The 22,832-nt window shown below is 46.6% G+C and overlaps 1 protein-coding gene across 2 annotated transcripts in view; it reads right to left on the bottom strand.

The window, feature by feature from the left end:
• CAPN1 (calpain 1) overlaps nt 1-22,832 on the bottom strand; it is a 242,784-nt gene that overhangs the window by 213,147 nt on the left and 6,805 nt on the right. For both annotated transcript variants that reach the window (XR_010068829.1, XM_063317059.1), the window contains exons 3-22: nt 19,635-19,931; nt 19,296-19,365; nt 15,662-15,780; nt 14,993-15,126; nt 13,987-14,155; nt 13,420-13,503; nt 12,793-12,878; nt 12,137-12,211; nt 11,671-11,831; nt 10,676-10,851; nt 10,574-10,585; nt 9,514-9,725; nt 8,235-8,274; nt 6,809-6,874; nt 6,305-6,362; nt 5,554-5,618; nt 4,408-4,476; nt 3,014-3,092; nt 1,898-2,014; nt 966-1,024 (exon numbers count right to left, since the gene is read on the bottom strand). Coding sequence is in view for 1 of the 2 variants with exons in the window: in XM_063317059.1 (XP_063173129.1) it covers nt 966-1,024; nt 1,898-2,014; nt 3,014-3,092; nt 4,408-4,476; nt 5,554-5,618; nt 6,305-6,362; nt 6,809-6,874; nt 8,235-8,274; nt 9,514-9,725; nt 10,574-10,585; nt 10,676-10,851; nt 11,671-11,831; nt 12,137-12,211; nt 12,793-12,878; nt 13,420-13,503; nt 13,987-14,155; nt 14,993-15,126; nt 15,662-15,780; nt 19,296-19,365; nt 19,635-19,901 (2,118 nt within the window). In the remaining variant the exon portion in view is untranslated. The remainder of the gene's footprint in view (nt 1-965; nt 1,025-1,897; nt 2,015-3,013; nt 3,093-4,407; nt 4,477-5,553; nt 5,619-6,304; nt 6,363-6,808; nt 6,875-8,234; nt 8,275-9,513; nt 9,726-10,573; nt 10,586-10,675; nt 10,852-11,670; nt 11,832-12,136; nt 12,212-12,792; nt 12,879-13,419; nt 13,504-13,986; nt 14,156-14,992; nt 15,127-15,661; nt 15,781-19,295; nt 19,366-19,634; nt 19,932-22,832) is intronic.

Below are 22,832 nucleotides of genomic sequence, written 5' to 3'. Positions count from 1 at the left end.
AGAGAAACAAATGCAATTTTTTTTTCACCATCAATGTTTGTTTTAAGCCACAAAAGACACACACTGTTCCTTCTTTCCAAAATGGTCTTTTAGAGCATTCTGGGCTTCCCTCTTTGGCCCAAAAGGTTCCTCAAGGGGTTATGAATATCCAAGCCCTTGGGATTACAAATGAAACGACACAACACGTGAGGCAAAGGGCTGGGGAGGGAAGAAGAAAACAAACAATAGCTAAAGCCCTTCAAGGATCAAAGCTCAGCTGTCAAGGGAAAGCAGCTGAAAGGCTATTAATATTTTAGCCAGTTTGGTGTCGTGATTAAGGCACCAGGCTGGAAACCGGGAGGCCGTGAGTTCTAGTCCCGCCTTGAGCACGAAGCCAGTTGGGTGACCCTGGGCCAGCCACTTTCTCTCAGCCCTAGGAAGGAGGCAATGGCAAACCACTTTTGAAAAACCTTGCCAAGGAAACTGCAGGGACTTGTCCAGGCAGTCTCTGAGAATTGGACATGATTGAACGGATTAAAAAAAAAAATCTTAGCAGAGGTGATAGAGGGTATAAAAGGAGGAACAAAGAAGGAAGTGTGCCCTGTCTGCAAATGTGCTCCAAGGCTGCAAGGTGTGAATGCACATCCCCACAAATCTTCTCTCCCTGTATTGAACAGATTATCTGCTTCCATGAGAAGCTGGCCTCAGTTTTGCACAGGAAGGAAGGCACGAAGGGGGTGTGCAGCGGTTATAACCTATGAGCACTTCCTGTGACGTGAATGAAGAAGTACATGAAATTTGAAGGAGCCCTCATATTAACTTCGCCCCCAGGACAGTTTTAATTTTGTCTCTGGCACCAGAAGGCCGAAACCGGCCTTCCCCCGGAGGGCAGACCTCCAGAAGGTTTGGATTCGTGGATTTCCCACAAACGCTGGAGAATCAGGGACGCTGTAGCCCAACCCACCTGGACCCCCTGATGGAGTTACCTTAATCAAGTCAAACGTGACGATGCCGTCCTTGTCTGTGTCCAAGGCTTGGAAAAACCCTGGGAAGGGAAGAGAGGGGAGAATGAAATCAATCGCTAGATGGTTATGGATTTCTGCAGGGCTTCGTCCCTGGACTCTCCCTTGCTCTGCCTTTCCAAAGCAAACTCAAAGTGGAGAATTAGGAAGCCACACACGCATGTCATTCTCCATCCCACAGGCCCCGGGAACCCTGCCCTTTTTAAAGACGGGGCCCCAAGCTTCGAAGGCTGGGTCTTTTCAACTGCTGCAAGGCTACCCATTTCCCAGACTTCCAGGTTTCTCCCAGTTTTTCCCCTTGTTTGGAAAACTGCCTTGTCTGGTGTGAGGATCAGAGAATCTTGCCCCACCAGCTTCAACACATAACAATGTATTTTAAAAAATAAAGTAGGAGGACCCACGTCAGATCGCTCTTCATTTTGTAGGGCAGGGTTTCTCAGCCAGGGTTGCATGGAACCCAGGGGTTCCGGCGTTCCCTGGGAGATCACAATTTATTTAAAGAATTGTTTCAAATTTGGGCAACTTCACAGAACAGAGGCAAGTTTCATTCTTTATTTTCAGTTTAAGAGCACTGTGAATGCATCGATACAGGCCTATGCATGAAACGAACGGAATAATTTTGTAACTTCTGGACTATATTGGAGCCTGAATGTGCAGTGGTTCCCCCAGGCCTGAGAAATATTTCCAGGGCTCCTCCAGGGTCAAAAAGTTGAGAAAGGCTGGCTTAGGGCTTCATCTCAGCCCCTTCAGTTGCACAGCAAAACGGGCTAGAATCCTGAATGACCGAAAGCCCGGAGGCCTCTGGGGATACAGTAAGCCGGCTTCATGCCAGATCCTGTGGCTATCCAGCTGTGCCCTGCCCTCCCCAAACACCAGGGAGGAGGAGGAGAACTCACGGAACATCGTTTCCAGCCGCACTAAACAGCAGACAAAGCTGTCAAAGTCAAGGGCCAGATCCGGCTCCGCGTAGCGGGTGATGATCAATTCATAGAGTCGCTTGTTCAGTTTGAAACCTGCCACCATGCAAAGAGCAACGTTAAATTCCCAGGCTATGGACTAAGAGAAAAAGGCGACAAAAATCAAGTATAGTTCGTGCAGAGTGCAACGTGTGTTTTGGTTTCAATCGGGCACCAGCTGAGCAGTTACGGTGTTGGGTTAATAGTGGGGAGACCCAGTTCAAGTCCCCACTTGGTTGGGTGATCTGGGGCCAGACAGACATTCTCGCAACAACTGACATCACAGGATTGTACAGGTAGTCCTCGACTTATGACTATTCATTTTGCGACCGTTCAAAGTTATGACGGCACTGAAAAAAGTGACTTGCAACCAGTCCTCGCACTTACAACGGTTGCAGTGTCCCTGTGGTCACACGATCAAAATTCAGATGCTTGGCAACTGGCATGTATTTACAATGGCTGCAGCGTTCCAGGGTCATGTGATCATCATTTGCAACCTTCCCAGTCAGCTTCCGACAAGCAGTCAATGGGGGAAGCCAGATTCACTTAACAACCAGGGTGATTCAATTAACAACCATGGCAAAAAAAGTCATAAACTTGAGCATGACTCACAACAACTGCCTTGCTTAGCAATGGAAATTCTAGTCCCAATTGTGGTCATAAGTCCAGGACTACCTGTAGTTGTTGGGATGAAATTAGGGGAGATTTTTCTGGAGCTCTCTCAGAAAAGGTGGGGTACAAATGCAATGGATTAAACTAAACTAAACTAAACTAAACTAAACTAAACTAAACTAAACTAAACTAAACCTAAACTAAACTAAACCTAAACTAAACCTAAACCTAAACTAAACTAAACTAAACTAAACTAAACTAAACTAAACTAAACTAAACTAAACTAAACTAAACTAAACTAAACTAAACTGTTGTCCTCCAGCTGAAAACTGGGCAGGGCTTTCATTATCACGTTTTTTTTTATCTCATCTGGAGGATCAGCCTGCCGGACAGGCAGCCAAAAAATGGAAAAAAGCCGAATATTCAAAGAAACGGGCACGCTACCTGAAGACTCCAGAGCCATTCTCATTTCATAGGCACTCATACTTCCTGATTTGTCCAAATCAAATTTCCTGAAGATTGCCTGAAAAGATTTAAAAGGGAAGAACAATGAGAGAGAGGGGGGATGCCCAGCCAGAGAATTCAGAATACTAAAGCTGGTGATTGGTATCGAAGCATGTACGATGGGACGGTGAGAGTCTTCACACCAGGCCAGGCGATAAATCTCAATTTTCCAGAAACTCAACAGAAATAAAGAGGTTTATTGCAGAGAAGAAAGAAGTCATGTATATATGCAAAAATCCGCCCACAAGAATCAAATCCAGAATGTACATCAGCCCCATAGCTTAAATCCCAGGTCTTGTCCTCCCACCTTTCTGAGTCAACAAACTTTTGGCTGCTCTTGGCTCTGGGCATCCAAGACACCTACTCCATCTTTACATAATAGCTCTGAGATGGGAACCAGCTCGTCCCACTTGGCCAACGTCAGCCTTTATTGATGGGGAAAGTAACCTCAACTAATCTCCCACAAGGAGCCTGGGAACAAACTAGGAAGTCACAAAAGATAGGCTATCAAGGGAGCCTGGCCTCAACCAGTCACCTTCCCTCGACAACAGCCCCATCAGAGAATCCAGTGAAGATCTGAAACAAGATTCAAAGCCTGGATCCTAAGGCTGGACACCAACGCTCCCTTTTCAGAATCAAAACTCATTGGCAAATTTCAAAGGCTGATTGTCTGGGCTCTTCAGATCCCATGCTCAGTTAAGATTGTCTGATTTATTGAACCAAGGAATTTAGTTCCCCCCCTGCAGATCAGAAAAACACCTACAACTGCCCACAGGTTGCCCCCGTCAATATTCCCGTGTCGCAAGTATTTACAGCTAAGAGAATGAAGGCCCAGATTGCTGGTGAACAAACAGCAATTTTGTATGCTTGATTCAATGCTATTTGCTTCCTCCTTCTCGGGCGACAAGCAGAAATGACCCACCTTGCATTAGGTCCATCCTTCAGACCTTGATCCGTTGCTCCCAAACTAGCCAGGCTCCATTAGCCAAAAGGAAATTCTGGCTTGTTTGGAAGCAACTAACCAGAATCCTCAATCCAGACGTCAGAATATACTTTGTGTTGTTTCGCTCATTTGTGTGAGCAAATGCTATTTTGTTTAGGATAGATCAGGGATGCCCAAGAATTACGGCTTATCGTTACATGTGAACGACCCATCGTTTATGGCATAAGAAAAAACAAATCCTGTAAAGGGAAGTTCTAATGCTGAATATAAACGTTTTGCCGAAAAAGCCATATCCTGAGAGGCCTATTATTTTAGGAGCATATTAAATGCAAACATGGTTAAGATGCTCCTGTTTGCTCTTTTAACCCAAACCAGATAGATGGAAACTTACCAGATAGTTTTTAATCTTAGTCCAAAGGACATTGAACTCCACCAAGCCAAGTTTCCCATTTCCATCTCTCTGATGGCGGAGGGGGCTGTTAAGGAGAGACACTTGAGAAAATTCACCCACCCCCCACCATTCCCTTACAACACCATGGAAAGAAATTGCTTTGGGGCCTTTCAGCTGAGCCAAGATAGCATCTGTTCTTATCAGAGCAAATAGCCTCCATTCAGGGTTTGAAGATGGTTTAGAATTTGCTGAAGATCCTAAAAACCAAGGTTAGGTAGCCAGTGATTGGGAGAATTCGTGCTTGGAAGGCAAGACGGGAGAACATGCACTGCCCCATTTGCTCTGCCGTCACAGAAACAGATACGAAGTGTGCTGGGCCTGATAAGTTCTCCTATGCTAGCCCTCATTCAATGGATGAAACTGATTTTTCCCCCTGAATTTCTCTGAAACGCTTAAAAAAAAAATCACCAGTGGTGTTCTTACACTTAGTCAGGGTTTCCCAACCAGGGTTCTGCGAGAGGTCACCAGGGGTTCCCTGGGAGATCATGATTTATTTAAAAAATAATTTCAAATTTGGGCAGCTTCACATTAAAGAGGCAAGTTTCATTCTTTATTTTGGTTTAAGAACACTGTCAGTGCAAATATATAGGCCTACCCATGAAACGAATATAATGGTTTTGTAATTTTGGGCCTACATTTGAGCCTGAATGTGCAGGGGTTCCCCGAGGCCTGAAAAGTATTTCAAGGGTTCCTCCAGGTCAGAAGGTTGAGAAAGGCTGTACTTAGTAGTAGGCGGGCCAAAAGTTGTGTGTGTGAATGCACAATTCTCTCTCCAGGGTCTGCAACCATGCTGACTTCTAATCCCCCAAAAATACTCCTCTCAGGAGTGTTTTCAAACAGGGATGGGAGAACAGCCCGGAAGACTGCAGAACAATAGCAAGACAGAAAACAACTCAGGAATGGCATATGCCACCATCTTTCAGGGATAAAGTCTATGCTCAAGAATAGCTTTCAGAGAAATCCGAAAGAAATTCTCAAGCAGCCCGACGAAGAAGTAGAAAGACGGAAGCCTTTTTCACCAGGGAAAAAAACTTTAAAGAAATGATAAACAGGCCTCCCCTTTTCTCGTTGACAGAAATAGGATACATCCATGAGATTCACCATACTTTTGCAGGACTCCAAGCTGAATCCTTTCGTGCGCAGGTCTTTATCTGCAATTTACAATAAAGGGAGGAAAGATGATGATGATTTTATCCTGCATTTTTTATACAGGTAGCTCTCACTTAACCACCACAATTGGGACTGGAATTTTGTTTGCTAAGCAAAGCGGTCATTAAGTGAATCCGACCCGATTTTAAGACCCTTTTTGCGGCAGTCGTTAAGCGAATCACCATGACTGTTAAGCGAGCCATGTGGTCATTAAGTGAACCACGTGGTTCCCCATTGATTTTGCTCTCCAGAAGCTGGCTGGGAAGGTTGAAAATGGTGATCATGCGACCGTGGGATGCTGCAACGGTCATAAATGTGAACTGGTTACCAAGCGCCCAAATTGTGATCACGTGACTGCGGAGAAGCTGCGATGGTCGTAAGTGTGAGGACCGGCCGTAAGTTGTTTTTTCAGCACTGTTGTAAGTCCAAACCATCACTAAACGAATGGTTGTTAAGTGAGGACTACCTACATATATTGGTCAACTCAAGAGGGCGAACAAACCTAATACTCCTGCCTCCTATCTTCCCCACAACAACCCTGTGAGGTGGGTTGGGATGAGGCTTCTCTCCTTCCCAAAGCTCCATGATTTGCAGAAGAACAGATATTTTTCTCCCTTATCCCTGCATTGTTGGTTAAAAAAAAAGGAAGGCCACAGAGACAACTGGGGATCTAAATCTTGGCACTTACGTTTTCCAATTATCCTGTTGAGGATGGTTTGCAGCTCCCGCGCGCTGATCTCCATATCCTGGAAGGAAAAGCAAATTAGATTATCCATTAATTACTCTTGTAATTAATAATTCTGGTCCTTCACGGTAGGAGCAAGTAATGCTTTTATGCTGGCAGAATTTTCAGGCATCACCGAAGGAGATGGGCTCAAAAACGGAAGAAAAAATAGAAGAAAAATTGCATCCCCTCCAATAAGGCACGTGTTCAAAAACACCCAAGGAAATTCAAATGAAATTCTAAAGCGTCCTGGGAGTGAGGCAGAAAAACAGAAGCCTCTTTTATTGCGAGGCGGATTTTACCCCCACATTAGAATTTATCTTGCTTTAACTAGACAATTAAACAACTGCAAATCCGAACAGAGGCAAAATAATCAGTGGGACGGCTCCCCCACCTCCTCCTCTCCTTTTACTGCCAGCTCAATTTTTATTTTCTACTCGTGCGTCACTCTCCTCTTCGCAGACTTACCGCCCCTGCCAACTGCTTAAACAGCTGCTTAAAGCCTTCATCGATCTCACCTTCCGAAAGTATTTTCTAGAGAGGCAGGAAAAAGAAGATGGCATCAGGAAAGGAGGGCTGAACCTCCAGATTCCATAGAGCTGCGTTTGCACAGAATTTCGAAGCCACAGTTTGGTTTAATCGCTGTTTGCTGAACACTCGCAGACTCGGCCTGGCAGCTTCGTTCGCCAAGCAGCTGTTTTAGACAGAGCAGAAAAACTAACTGGGATTTGATGGCAAGACATACGCCCTAGATGGCACAGGACCAGGCTATTTGCAGGATTGTTTCACCCCTATGATAGCTGCCTGTCCCACACCCTCTAATAGGGTGCCACATGGTGGGGCCCTGGAGGCAGTGCCTACCCTCCGGAATGATTTTCCTCAACATACAGCTGGCTCCCACCCCTTAGAAAGGCACTTAAAACTTGTCATTTGCTTAGGGCCAGAATATCTGGAGTTGATGGAGGGTAATCACTGTGAATTCCTGACTGCCTATTAAAGGTTGTGAATTGAAATTAACTGGAATTGTGTATCCTGTTTTTGGGTTAAGGAAAGCCACCCAGAGTTGAGCAGGCATATAAACAAACACTATAAAGAAATACAACAAAATAAAGTAGACAAATAAATAAATTTGCAAATCAACCGCTACAACCAATTGCAAATGAACAACATTGCCTTTCTGGCCCAAACAGTAAATTGTGGTTTCTTGCAGGTAGTCCTCGACTTACGACCATTTGTTTAGTGACCGTTCGAAGTTATGATGGCACTGAAAAAAAGTGACTTGCGACTGGTCCTCGTGCTTATGACCGCCACAGTGTCCCCACGGTCACGTGATCAAAATTTGGATGCTTGGCAACCAGCATGTATTTACGGCAGTTGCAGTGTGTTGGGTTCGCATGATTGCCGTTTGTGACCTTCCCAGCTGGCTTCTGACAAGCAAAGTCAATGGGGATCTGTGTGATTCACTTAACGATCAGGGCAAAAAAGTCATAAAATTGGGTGCGGTCATGTAATGCCTCACTTAACAACTAATTTTCAGGTCCCTATTGTGATCATAAGCTGAGGAGTATCTCAAGAACACATTTTAGCTTAATCTTCTAGGAAAGTCCAGGTCTGTAAAGTAGATTGAGAAACCCCAAGATCATTCCCCCAAAAGGCCACCATTTCTGGATCGTCCCCAACTATTTATTTAGGTCACTAGGAGCTTAACTCCAGAGAAATTTTATTAACTAGCCTCTTGGAAGGTTAGTTAAAAACCTCTGTATTATCTTAAGCAGATCGTTTCGGAGGTATGTCTCCTCTGATGAAGGGAGACATGTATTTTTCCTTTCATCTACAAATGGAGAAGGGAAATCTACATTTCTGCTCCTGGACCCCCAAAAATGGAAGCGTCTACCTCATCTGGAAGGTTGGCTTGGATCTGATCATCCATCTCCCTGCAGAAGGATGGAAACAAAGGAGGAACAAAATGACACTCAGAAATAGCCCTCTGGAAAAACACAGCACGAGCTACTGAACAGGCAGTGAAAAGGAACAGGGAAAGTAAAAAATTGGGGAACAGCAAAATAAACATCACAGTTTACTTTAACCATAGTCTGTTGAACGACCTGGGCAGAAAAAAGAGACTTTGACATCCAGCTAGAGTTTGACCCCCTTGTGAAATTTCCTTTTGGAGTTTCAGCTGGATTTGAGTTCTCCAAAAAAGGCCTAAAGGGTTTAAGTCAGAAAACAGCCTGCCTTCACTGTCCTGCACCCTGGTTCCTAACTTAAGCCTATATCTGCAGCACCAAGTATGTATTTCCATCTCCGATTCCAAAAAGCTGGGCTCCTGGCCCTTCTGTGAATAATAGGAGTCTGTTGGGCTTGGACATAGTGCAGAACGCTAAGCCAGGATTTGCTTTAAACATGGTTTAACCCAGCTGGAGTGAGGGAGTGAGCAGTCTCGTTCTTTGCAGCCTCAAGGGCTAAACACAGAGGGCATGGCTTACAGTCCTGTTTTTAGATAGGAGAAACACAAATTTTAGTGAAAGCCACAAAACAGGGTTAATGCTGGTAAAAGAAAAGAAAAAAAAAAAAACACCCCAAACCAGGGTTTCTCAGCCAGGGCTGTGTGGAACCGAGGGTTCCGTGAGAGGTCCCTAGGGGTTCCCTGGGAGATCACGGTTTATTTAAAATATAATTTCAAATTCAGGCAACTTCACATTAAAGAGGCAAGTTTCATTCTTTATTTTCAGTTTAAGGACACCATGAATGCATCTATACAGGCCTACCCATGAAATGCATATAATAATTTTGTAACTTCCGGCCTATATTTGAGCCTGAACGTGCAGGGGATCCCCGAGGCCTGAAAAACATTTAAAGGGTTCCTCTGGGGTCAAAAGATTGGGGAAGGCTGCCCCAAACCAGAAACCCCACCTTAAGAGCCCAACCCTACACTCCTGTGTGTTAATGTTTTGCCCACTGCATCCCTCCCACTTCCAAAAAATGCCAATATTTAAAAATTAAAATTAAAACAATCAGTTTTTAAAACACTGAGAGTCGACTTAGAGCTAAGACTATTTTATGAGCCAAGCCATTACGGTTTGCCCAAGAAAGCATGATCTGAACCCACCACGGTTCGGCGCAACGAAGGCAAGGCCCGCCCCTGAAAAAAATCCTGGGAAAGGATGACTTACACCGTCCCAGCTTTGTTCTCCGAGAAGACCCGGAGTACAAAATCTCCTTCCTTGTTGGGCTCAAATGTCGAAGGGACCACAATATACTCTCCTGGTGGCAGCCTGAAACGAGTACTGACTTCACGCAGGTTGATGAACTGCTCTGACCGGGCCCGGGAAGAATTGGAGAGGAAGAAGTCACGCTTCAGGTGGACTGAAGGCTGCCCCTTGCACTGCCAAGAAAAAGGGGGATCAGGACCGAAGTAATGCATTTGGCTGCCCTTCCCTCCTGCTGAGATCCCCCAGGAGAGCAAAAGGGTCCAGAATTCAAGACTTGCCTGCAAGTCTGAAGAACGGCAGACCACTATGTTCACCCTGCAGAGTGGCTGAATGAGATGGATCTGACTGCACATTCCTAAATCCGGTCTTCATTCAGGACCACGAGGACTAGCATCTTAGTTGTTTTCTTAAGCCATAGCCCAACATTATTTGGAGGGCAGGAGTCTACCTACAGGTAGTCCTCGACTTAGGACCATTCATTTAGTGACTGTTCAAAGTTACGACGGTGCTGAAAAAGTGACGTGCGACCAGCCCTCACACTTACGACCGTCGCAGCATCCCTACAGTTATGTGAGCAAATCCAGGTGCTTGGCAACTGACTCGCACTTACGACAGTTGCAGCATTCTGGGGTCACGCGATCGCCATCTGCAACCCTCCCAGCCAGCTTCCGACAAAGAAAGTCAACGGGGGAAGCTAGATTCGCTTAACGACCACAGCAATAGAGGTTGGGCATGACTTACAACAACCGCCTTGCTTAGCAACAGAAGTCCCAACTGTGGTCGTAAGTCGAGGACTACCTGTATACCTGATTTAGCAAAGACTGAACTAGGTCTAACTCAGCAACTGCTCCTTACTTAAAGCAAAGAGGCCTGTAATCTTAGAATCCCCGATTCGTTCCTGACATCCCCAAGCTGGGGGGAAGACCTATTGGCCTGGAATCCTGGAAAACCTTTACTGCCACAGGCCCAGCGGCTTGACTCCGTGACCGTTATCGTGCTGAACTGGCTTTTGCAAACGTACCTCCGGGGGCACCTGGGAGAAACACAGAAGAAGAATCAGAGCATTTCAAAAGAGAAGCCATCCCCACCCAAAGGGATGTGGGAGAGCCCCCTCGGGTGCTACCTCGTAGACGGCAAAGCCGATGGTCTCCATGTCCTTGCCTAACCGCCTCTCCCGGCGACGGTGCTTCTGCATCAGGGCCAGAACGAAGCTGCACCCCGGCTCTCTTCGCCCGTCTTCGCCCTCGTGGTCGATCTCATCCAGGCGAACTTTAAACTGCGGGTTAATCCAGAATGTGGCTGAAGGAGGAGATCAGAGGGAGAAGAAGCTGGAGGAAGGCCACAAAAGATTGGTAGTGCCTGTTTTCCTTCTGGTTATCTCAGTTAATCCCCTCGCTTGCTTCAAAGAAGTGAGTGGGCAGTGGATTGGGAAGAGCGAGCTACGACAGCCAGTCTCACCTGCCGTCTTTTTCTAAGCAGCGGCATGGACTGGTTTGCCAATGGACAGTGTGCGCAAACCCTTTATTTCTGCAAGCGGAACAGCCCTTTTTCAAACTATCTTTTACTTATCTGACCTCTGAAATCCGCAGGGGAAAACAGCAGCCAGCCGTAGACACCACGGCTAACCTTTTCCACCCTTTGCATTACATTTACAGGCAGTCCTCGAGTTATGACGGCAAGCGGGACTGGAATTTCCATCACTAAGCGATGAGGTCGTAAAGTGTGATGTCAAGTGACCACGTCACTTAGCAATGGCAACCCTGGCAGCCGTCCCTATTGCCATTGTTAAGCAAGGAATGTGGGTCATTAAGTGAGGACCTCATGTGACCGCGACTTGGGACTTCCTGCTGGCTTCCAACAAGCAAAGTCAATGGGGAAGTCGGCAGGAAGTCACAAGTCCTGGTCACCACAAGCCAAGCGCCCAAATCGCGATCATGTGACCGCGGGGATGCTGCGATGGCCGCAACTTTGAGGACCAACTGTAACTCGATTTTTTCGGCACCGGCATAACTTTGCACGATTTTTGTAAGGCTGCAAAGCAACGTGGGCTGCTCTCCAAGGACGGGCTCAACGGGAGTCTTCTCTTTTAAGGATCACACCTTCCCCAACAGGAGCTACCTGGGTAATTCCTACAGCCACCGGCCGTGCTCCCTCGCCGCCAAGTGCCGTCGTACAGCGTGGTGTTCCATTTCCGGAATTTGCGGGACTTCAGGGCATCTGGCGTGAGGTTGCAGATCTCAAGGCGAGAGAACTCACGGAGGAAGTCCTGGAAGGACATCCTGCCAGGAAAATTAAGCAGCAAATTCAGAGCCGGGTTTTGAAGCATGCAAAGAAAAGAACCTATAGCCTCCGGATCTCTGTCGGGGGGAGGCGGAACTTGGAAGCTTCCTGATAGCGATGAAGAAAAATGGCAAAAAACCCCCCAAAGAACCCAGGATTTCAGATTCCTCCTGTATCTATTTTATTTTTTTTAAAGAACCTTGGAACTTCCCCACCACCATCTCAGCCCTGGTGTCATCAACCCCCCCCCCATTTAAATAGAAGCGCTTCCTTCTGCTGCAACTCCGATAAAAGACAGGCGTACCAAAATTCCCCATCCTCCATTTTAACTCTCAGCTGCTGACCGACAGCCGGCTCCACTACGTTCCACTCTCCCGAACTGTTAAAAAATAAAAAGAGGTTAAAAGGCACCCTAAATCAACCAGGAAATAAACGAGATTTTACGCATGACTGTGGCATGGGATCAGAGTGTGCATTCATCTGTGCAACAAAAACAGCGGAAGCTTCTAAAATTTTAATTATGGGAGCAAACAGGCGTTCCAGAAACAAGCCCCGAATGAAAGTTTCATTTGACCTGTTTTTTTTTTTAAGTGTTTACATATAGGGGTTAAATGGTAAGAGACTGCAGTGAGCTGGGTTCAAATTCTAGCCAAATTAAAATGTTCATTTAGGTGGGATGCCCAGGGTTTTTGGGAGAAAAGGTAGGGAGACCACACAGAACCACTTGATGGAAAAGCCCTGAGCTGGCCTATCCTTTCTACTGCCAACTTTGAGCCTGGAGGACCTCGATGGAATTGAACGAAGTGCACGGCTCGCAGGAGTAAAGTCTGGGTAAAGTCTGCTTCACTCATCTGATTTCCTTTCTCTAGTCCAGGCAAGGGCACCCTATGGCTTCCCGTAAGCTACACGACAAGGGATGCTGGGTGTTGTAGTTCAGCAGCTCCAGGACCACCATTTTACCTGTCACTCCAAGCTCCAGTCCATTCTACCTCTCCCCACGGGTTTCGCATCCGTATCAGGCTGACCCGCTGACCTCGGTAGTTGATCTGATGGAAGAGGCAGAGATTGTCGTGAGACCCCAATTACAGCGAGTTTATGTTAAGGTGGCTTCGGGTAATAAGCCACAGCCAACCAGATTCACACAACACACTAACCCAGTGTTTGTCAACCTGGGCCACTTTGTGTGGACTTCGACTCCCAGAATTCTGGGAGTCGAAGTCCACACATCTTAAAGTGGCCCAGGTTGGCAAACACTGTACTAACCAGAAACCAGCAATGCACAGCTTGGTATCTGAGTGCTGAATCCCTAAAACACACAGCTGTGGTCCCCAGTGCCAAAACAAATTCAGCACAGCTGCTGAGAAAATGTATTACACGGGACTGTATTAAAGGCATCGCGCAGCGTGCAAACGAGGTTTTGCTTTCTCTCAACCGTTAACAATCCCATCGTGTTTATTCTTTTCTTTCAGGCAAAGAAGCATCGTTCTTCCCTTTCTCCTTTGGTTTGGGCCACGTGAGCTGTAAGCTCTGCGTGGCAAAGGCCCTTGCATGGGAGGAGCGTCGTCTTGCGGAGGCTCAGCAGCTCACCTGCTCACCTCCGGTGACTGAGTAAGCATGGCCCTTCACCAGCTTCTTGAAGGTGACCGCTTCCATGTCAAAAGCACTCGTGATCTGGAATTCCAAGTGGGAAAGAAGAAGGGAAGAAGAGGAAAAGCTACGTTACAGGATCTAAATGCCCATAAAGAGGTGGGGTGGAGCTGAAAGAGAGAGAGCCAGTTTGGCCTAGTGGTTAAGGTACCAGGGGAGAAACCAGGCGACTGAGAGTTCTAGTCTCGCCTTAGGCATGAAAGCCGGCTGGGTGACCTTGGGCCAGTTCCTCTCTCTCAGCCCAGTCCACCTCACAGGGTTGCTGTTGTGGGGAAAAGAGGAGGAGGAAGGAATATTAGGTATGTTTACCATCTTGAGTTATTTATAAAAAAATAATAAAGGAGGGATAGAAGATAAATAAAATAAAGTGAAATGAAATGAAATGAAGTAAAATAATAAAAAAATGCTTGCCAAGGGTCCAATGGTCCAGGAGTCAACCCACAGCTGCCAATCTAGTTGGGTCCCCCTCTGTAAGCAAGGGCTAGATGACATCCCGGATATACTCACGTCAATGGAGCATCCCATGAGAGATCCCCTCTCCAGGGCTTTCAAAATGATCTGAAAGAGATCGCTGGGAGGCTTCCGGAGATCGTACCACTCGGTAACACCTCCTGTAAAGTCCTCAAAGCCTTCTGAGGTGCTTCCTCCAGATAAGGCCTCATAGCAGCCATTCAGCCTAGGGAGAGGTAGCACAGTGTCATCTGAATGTCAGACCATCAGGCCGAGCGTTTCGCCCATTTCACAGATGGGGAAAATGGAGTGGCTCTCCAAACGCTAATTCTTGGGAGAGGTGGGGGAAAGCCAAGTCTTTTTTTCGCAATTAAACTTTATTAAAATTGTAAAAGAAAAAGAAAAAAGCTAACAAGAACGTAGACAGACAGAACGCGCTTTATTGTCAACCTCCCAGAGTCTCTCTTCTCGGGGGAGATGGGTGGTGGAAAAAGCTGATTAAACAAATAAATAAATAAATAAATGAAAAGAAATGAAAAAAGCAAGGTAAAGTAAAGGTAAAGGTTTCCCTTGACGTAAAGTCCAGTCGAGTCCGACTCTAGGGGGCGGTGCTCATCTCCGTTTCTAAGCCTTGGAGCCGGCGTTGTCCATAGGACACTTCCGGGTCATGTGGCCAGCATGACTCACAGAACGCCGTTACCTTCCCGCCGAAGCGGTACCAATTAATCTACTCACATTTGCATGTTTTCGAACTGCTTGGTGTGCAGGAGCTGGGATTAACAACGGGAGCTCACCCCGCCGCGCGGTTTCGAACCGCCGACCTTCCGATCGACAGCTCAGCGGTTTAACCCGCAGCGCCACCGCGTCCCTTATGAAAAAAGCAAAGCAAAGCAAAATAGACTTTTTCCGTTTCACACTTTTCTGTAATCAAAGCAGTCAACTTCGCCATCTCAGCCAACTTCACCTTCCGTTCTTCCGTAGGAGAAAGCCAAGTCTTCTGACAGCCAAGACCAACTTTTAAACCCTTTCCTCTTCAAAACAAAACAAAACAAAAGATACTTACTTGGCATAAGCTTTCTCAAGCAGGGCGCTCCAAAACTCATTGCCTTCAGCAGAATGCACAAACACCAGCTTGCCATCTTTTGTCGGGAGCAAATCGTCCACCACCACATCTATCCATTCCCCAAACTGCCAAATCTGTGCCCGGGACAAGAAGATAGAAGGACGTCAAGGATCCTTATTTATGGTCAAACGTACACAGCTGGTGCTGTGTTAAGGAGGGCTGTGATGATAAGCCATGATTATACAACCACGTTAAACAAACTGTCTTGGTCTTTTCAAGAACCTTCCACTCAATAGTAAATATGGATTCCCACAGCCCCCAACTGATAATTTTTAATGGCGTGTGGGAATGTCCTTGGGAGACAGGAGGAAGAGCCAACGGTCAGATAAGAGGCAGCTGAGCCCACAGAAGGAATGGGAGTGTGGAAAACATCCCAGAAGGGACCCTCCCTAGTTTCTTGGGCTGTAAAGGTGACAGCGGGAGAGATGTATTTTCAGACTTGCAAAATTCTGTTAATGCAACCTTACAAAGTTAGAGCTAGTATTTCTGGGTTGTGCTTCTTGTCTGGACTACTTCGCAGGACTAACACCCTGCTTGTCTTTCAGAAAGGAAAAGGAAACGAATCTGTGGTCCCTGGACAAAGGATCACGTGGCAGGACAGTTACTCACCTGGAAGTGGAAGATACCAGCATACCCATTCTGAAAGCATTGCCCATGGGGCACCACGCGATGGAGAAGGGGGTCGTTCAGCGTGAGCGAGGCAATGGCAGCTAAGAGCCAACAGTCCCCTAGGAATGAGAGAACAGCAGCAGAAAATTCAGCCAGCCAGCCATGGAGAGAAAAGTCCATCCTTAAAAATTAAATGGCAGAAACAGTCGCTTCCAGCTTTTTTAACCCCCTTCTTTCTCAGATACCTATTACGAGGCATGAGGCTCTGTATAGCTCAGGGACCAGGTGCCAGGTTCCATACCTGGGTGGGAAACGCTTCTGGTCCCACCTTCTGAAAAAATGATCATTAACTCCCTCTGTGGTGCCCCAGGAGGGACGAGGCTGAAATTTCTACCCTGTGGAGGGCAAGTTTAAAGATGGGCATCTTATACCTACAGCTACGAGAACACCTTTTACGCTTTCTCAAATTGGGCTCATTTTCCCTGTTTTCAGGACGTGTTCGGGACTGGATCAGATGGCTTTCATTTCAAGCTCAAGGCAACTCTTTTGCCTACCAAGTCTCCCCTCAAAGCTGCAAAATTAGGGAAAAAGAGCTCGAAGAGGTCAGCCCCACTTGCCCCTCTGAGGTTATATTGTCAACCAGGCTTCCTGATGGCTGGGGAATTACGGGAGTTGAAGTCCACCCAAGTTGCCAAGGTTGAGAAACACTGCTCTAAGGCAAAGATCCTTATTTACACCATGAAGACTAGAATCTTGATTTATTTTGAGATGAAGCACCCCAGCTGACTTAGTCAACAACCTCTTTTACAGGCTGGCCCTTGCAGGGAAGGCTGGGAAAATCCCTTACTCCAAGCTCAGGGAGTTAATATACCCAATGATGCCGGACAGAACAAATCTAGTTTTCATTTAAACCAGGCCTTTGTCAGACTACCAGGAATGGCATCTTATTTTTCTTTTTAGGAGAGGACCGACACAGGTAAAAAGGCATAATTTTTGCATACAAAAGATACCAGTATAAATTCCTGGCATCTCCAGGAAGGGCTGGATAAAATACTAAAAACCCCAGAGGGCTTCTGCGGATCTGTGTCAAGAATTTTGGGCTGCAAAAACTGGCTTTGTTGCTGTTGCCGTATCTTGTTTCACAAACTTCAATCCTGACAGTCGGCAAGGCAGTGATTGCCATTCTGTGCATTGCACAAACCCAGCCAGCTGTGGCTTCTTGGACAAACAAGGCTGAAGGCGGCCCGGGGTCAGCGCGAGAGGCGACGATCAAGTTGTTTGCAACCTTGCAGGGCCACGATTGGTCCAGAGCGAGAACGGAGGGCTAAACCGGGTGGAAGCTTCCTCGGGCATCTGGGACTAACACAAGCCCCAATCTGTTTCTTAATCCCGAAGTTGGCTTTTCGCCACAGGGAGGGGTGGCAGCTACACGCAGGCGCCGATCAGATAACGGACAGGGCGAGTGGGGACGCGGCAGGAAGAGGTGGGCAGGTGCATTCCCTGCAGCTGCCGGGAATCTCTCCCCTGAGGATTTGCCCAAACTCTGAAAGAGACTGCAGGAGACGGGCTGGAGAGCAAGGAAGTAGCGCACAGCGCCAGGGAGCCATGATGCATTTCATCATCCACCCACACAACCCCAGAAGCAAAACTCAGCTGGAGCGAAGCTTTTTGTCACTCCTGGCCAGGATGGGAACGGTAGCCCAAAGTCACCAGAAGTAGTGTTTCTCAATTTTGGGAACTTGAAGACGTGTGGACTTCAACTCCCAGAATTCCCTAGCCAGCCATTCCCCTGCTGGCTGGGGAATTCTGGGAGTTAAAGTCCACACATCTTCAAGTTCCCAAAATTGAGGAACACTGCACTAAAGGCTGCTGGGTTCTCCCTCTTCCTGACACACTTTTTGCAACTTGTGCCCTTTCGGGAAGTAATCAGCATTCACTGCCTCCTCCCTGTTCATTCCTCTCTCTCCCTGTGCCCAACGTATAGCAATGTCATTGATTTATCCATCAAATTTATACGGCTGCCCATCTCACAAACAAGTGACTCTGGGTAGCATACCACAAAGCTAAAAATCAATTCATATTCCCAAGGCGATGGTTAATAACAGGATTAACAAAAGCTTTGACATGATAAAACACGAAACCGGCAGAAAAAAATAAAATCAATAAAAACATATATATTGAGGTGTTACTTAACAGGGGAGCCACCTCAATATTTCACCAGTCCTCTGGGGTCCACAGGCCTGATGGCACAACCAGGTCTTGAGGGACTTTTGGAAAGTCGGAAGGGATGAAGCCAGCCTTACTCCTGATGGTAGAAGGTTCCATAAAGCGGGGGCCACAGCAAAAAAGTCCTATCCCCTAGGACTGGCCAAGTGCCGCTCCCTAGTTGACGGGATCCACAGCACGCCCTCTCTGATAGATCTGGTGGGGTGGGCAGATGTAATCAGGGAGAAGTGGTCCCTCAGATAACCCCGTCCCATGCCATGAAGGGCTTTAGAAGTCAAAACCAGCACTTTGAATTGGATCGAGAAACCAACTGGCAACCAGTGCAGCTAGCAATATGCCATTTTTTTAAAAAAAAAAGGAGTGCACATTTTCTGCCAAGCTCTTCCGAGATCCCTGTTCCTGTGGCTTTTGAACCTAACCTTTCCAATTGATCCTTACGAGGGGATGGAAACAGAAAGCAGAGCCAGAAAGGGGCGCTGGCATCCAAAATTTCGCATTATCCAACTGTTGCGAGGCTCCCTTTAACGAGAATTAATCAAGGGGAAGCAAAGAACAGCAGATGAACAGGGGAGGACCTGGGGAAACTGGCCAGAGGCCTCCCATGCTGCTATTCAACGCCTTTACAGTTTCCAACAGGGATGCCCCAAATATTTCCAGCTGTACCTTGTGAAGGAAGAGGGGACGCCACCCCAAAGGGGAAAAACAAGGCAAAGCTATAGGGGAGGCTAGCGTTTTAAAAAATCAACTTTATAGAATAAATTTAACTAAATACTGAATCTGGATGGGTTTACCGATAGCCCTTGCTTATTGAGACTGGTTGCTAAGTGAAGAAGTCATTAAGTGAATCCAACCTGATTTTACAACCATTTTGTGGCGGTTGTTAAGCCAATCACCGTGGGCGTTAAGCAAACCACATGGTTGTTAAGCAAATCACACAGTTCCCCATTGATTTTGCTTGCCAAAAGCCAGCCAGGAAGGCCAGAAATGGTGATCACGTGACCACGGGATGCTGTGATGATCGTTAAGCGTGACCACCAGTTGTAAGTCAGTTTTTCCAGCACCGTTGTAAGTCTGAACCATCAGTAAATGAATGGTCATTAAGTGAGGACTGCCTGTATATTGCCAGGTTAAATATTCAAATTCAGGTATGCTTTTGGAAGGGCTTTAGAGGCCATATTCAAGGTTTTGGCAAGGGCGCCCATGGTCCAGGGGCCGCTGATGGCCCTCCCTGGTTTAAAAGATTGCATTTCTTTGCTCCAGGGGATGAAGCTGATTCCTCGCTCGGGAATATTCCTCCAAATGGCAGTGTGGAACCGGCTTTATCTGTTCGGCTCCCTCCAGGCTGGAAAAAGATGGAAAGGAACCCAGGGATGTGAAAACCCACGTTGCTGTAGATCTTGTCACTCACCCAGGGCTCCCTGACAGACATCGGTACGCGTGGCTCCGTCTACAATGAAAAGGGGGTTGCGGCACATTTCCTGAAAGACACAAAAAGGCAAGGGTCTTTCTCATGCTGTTCGTTTCTGAGGATATCCTCCCCTATTTTGCAGCGCAAGGAGAGAGTTAGATAGGGAGGAGGGATTGGAATGAGCTAGAGTGAAAAGAAAGGGGGTCCCGGGAAGAGAATGGGCGGCCACGCCCGTTTTTGGCAGTTGCCAGGACGAGACATTTGCTTAGAAAGGAAAAGACTGAGGTCCTCGAGATGAATTGCACCCTGAAAATCTTCCTTTGGCTGGTCGTGGCTCACCGTTGGCCGTTTCCACTTGACACCGTACGTCTTGGAGGAATTTGGCCCCAGTTCTTTGAAACCCAGCGAAGAGGCTGTGGCGGGGAAGGTTTCGTCCCGGAACAGAGCCCTGCTCTGCAGGCATTCGTTCCGAAGCGTCTCAAAATCTTGACCCAAATGCTTGACTGCATTCTCATGTTTCCCCAGACCCAGATCCTTTGCCCGCTGCTTCTGGACTTGAGCGGAGACTCCGGTGCAGTAAACTGGGACGATGACCTCTTCTGACATGTTGGTCAGTTACCAAAGAAAGGAAATTCCCTGAAACAGGAATGAGAGGAAAGGGATTAAACCAGATGCTAGCGGGCAAGAAAACTGTCTATTGAGCAGTACAATATGGTATCTACAAATATAATGTCAAGCCTCTAGTCCTCATGGTTGCTGGAAAGAAATGGAAAGCAGTAGTTGCACATCATATCCAAAACAAGGACAGAAAGTTTTATAATGTTATAGACAAATAATGTACAAAAAAAAGGATAGAATTTATTATGATCACAGACCAGAGTTGAAAATAAAACATGTTAAAAATAAAAATGAGAATAAATCCACAAAACAGGATACAGGTAATCCTCACTTAACGACCATTCGTTTAGCAACAGTTCGGACTTATGACAGTGCTGAAAAAACTGACTTGCAACTGGTCCTCCCACTTACAACTGTAGCCGCATCCCTGCAGTCACATGATTGTCATTTTTGACCTTTCCAGCTGGCTTCCAGCAAACAAAATCATTGGGAACTGCATGATTTGCTTAACGATCACATGGTTTGCTTAACGACCATAGTGAAAAAAAGGTTGTAAAATTGGGTCTGGATTTGCTTAATGACCACATTGCTTAGCAACCAAAATTCTGCTCCCAATTGTAGTTGTTAAGTGAGGACTACCAGTAAGAATGTTACAACTAGTTGCAGGTTCAGTCAAGGTGTGTCTGATATTATAGGCAGTAGAACAGAATCTGGTTACGTTCAAGGAAGCTAAATCATACTGAACTGATACAAACTGTACATAAACAAAAATCAGTATTTCCTGGATGTTTTTTTACCGGTGAGGAGTTACAAGGTAGGTCCTAGGATCCTTACAGACGGTACAGTATAACAGGACACGAACTGTTGTTTCAACAGCCATTGTCCACAGGGGCACAGTCTTAGCTTTTAGGGAACATTTTTATATAGGCCCTCCAAAACTGCTGTGGAAGAGCACTGGAGCGTGCTAAAGTTAGTGCCCTTCAGAATTTGGGGAATCGGGTGGAGGCATGGTGAGCTGAACACATCTCTGTGGAAAGCGGTGACAATGACCACGGTAAAGTCTGAAGAACCAGTGAGTTCCAGACAAGAAGAGGACGGGAGATCACCCACATGTGCCCCAGACAGCTGCTCCTTGCAAGGAGACCACAGGACAGCGGTCCCCCATGGGTCTGAGTACCAGGAGACAAAGGGATCAATCATCAAGCTCACAGCCATGGTGGAGCCTTTTAAAGGACACTTAGTTTGCTAACCTCACTTCTAATCACTTTTGGAAATTGCCTGTTATTTCACTATCTTAAAGCTATTAGAGATCTTCGGAAAGACAAGTTTGAAAAGCCACCTGGTGAGTCTATCCTCATTCTGAACAAAAGAAAAGTTAACTTAAAAGAATTTGAAATAAATGGCACAAAGCTAAGTAAGATTTTGAATCAGGAAAGTTATAAACGAGCTAAGGGTCCAGACAAATTTGGAATATTGAATAAGCAGATGCCACAAGAATGGAGGAAGGAAAAGAAAAGCCCAATCTTGCCGTACTGGGCAAAGAAATGAATTTCCTTCCATTCTTTCAAGGTTCTGGCCCCCACAATTACAAAGAATGGGCAATGCCCGAGAAAGGAGAGAGAAATAGGGGCATGGAGGACAGCTTTGAAATCATGCAAAAAACACAAAGTTGGTTCCATGTGTCCAGGCTGAGGCATTTATTGTTTTTAAGAAGCAGAACGAGGACAGCCCAGATCTAGTGGTCTTTCAAACCAAGTGGGGAATGCACTGGCCCTTGTTTCTCCCAATACTTGTTAAATGCCACCTGCTCTACCCTTGGCATTCCAGTTCCCAGGCGTCAGAAGCCCAAAAGGGTAGCACAGGGACACACACTCTCTCTCTCTGTATTCCAGCCTGCATGGCCACCCCTGTTGAATGAAAGCCAAGGCAGATCATTTTCCTGCCAGTTCTTAATCTGGCCCAGAAGCTTTTGCATGCATCCAGGACCACTGCAGCATATACTCAGGAGGAAAAGGAAGCATTATCTGCAGATGCTCAGCAGATCCCTGCTTCACACTTTGCAACACTAAGCTAAATCCCTCAATTGTTTCGCAGGGGAAAGATGCCAGATGGCACATTTGAAATGGCCTGGAAGAACAAGCAATTTTAAATAAAGTCACCGGGCCTCTTGTTGTTTATTTGTTTAGTTGCTTCCGACTCTTCGTGACTTCATGGACCAGCCCACGCCAGAGCTTCCTGTCGGTCGTCAACACCCCCAGCTCCCCCAGGGACGAGTCCGTCACCTCTAGAATATCATCCATCCATCTTGCCCTTGGTCGGCCCCTCTTCCTTTTGCCCTCCACTCTCCCCAGCATCAGCATCTTCTCCAGGCTGTCCTGTCTTCTCATTATGTGGCCAAAGTATTTCAGTTTTGCCTTTAATACATTCCCTCAAGTGAGCAGTCTGGCTTTATTTCCTGGAGGATGGACTGGTTTGATCTTCTGGCAGTCCAAGGCACCCTCAGAATTTTCCTCCAACACCACAGTTCAAAAGCATCCATCTTCCTTCGCTCAGCCTTCCTTATGGTCCAGCTCTCGCAGCCATATGTTACTACAGGGAACACCATTGCTTTAACTATGTGGACCTTTGTTGTCAGTGTGATGTCTCTGCTCTTAACTATTTTATCGAGATTGGTCACTGCTCTTCTCCCAAGGATTAAGTGTCTTCTGATTTCCTGACTGCAGTCAGCATCTGCAGTCATCTTTGCACCTAGAAATACAAAGTCTTTCACTGCTTCTACATTTTCTCCATTTGCCAGTTATCAATCAAGCTGGTTGCCATAATCTTGGTTTTCTTGAGGTTGAGCTGCAAGCCAGCTTTTGCACTTTCTTCTTTCACCTTCATCATAAGGCTCCTCAGTTCCTCTTCGCTTTCAGCCAT

The sequence above is a fragment of the Candoia aspera genome, chromosome 17 (assembly GCF_035149785.1).
Source record: "Candoia aspera isolate rCanAsp1 chromosome 17, rCanAsp1.hap2, whole genome shotgun sequence".
Lineage (NCBI taxonomy): Eukaryota > Metazoa > Chordata > Lepidosauria > Squamata > Boidae > Candoia > Candoia aspera.
The sequence above is the reverse complement of the archived record's forward strand: the minus strand, read 5'-3'. Positions and strand labels throughout refer to the sequence as shown.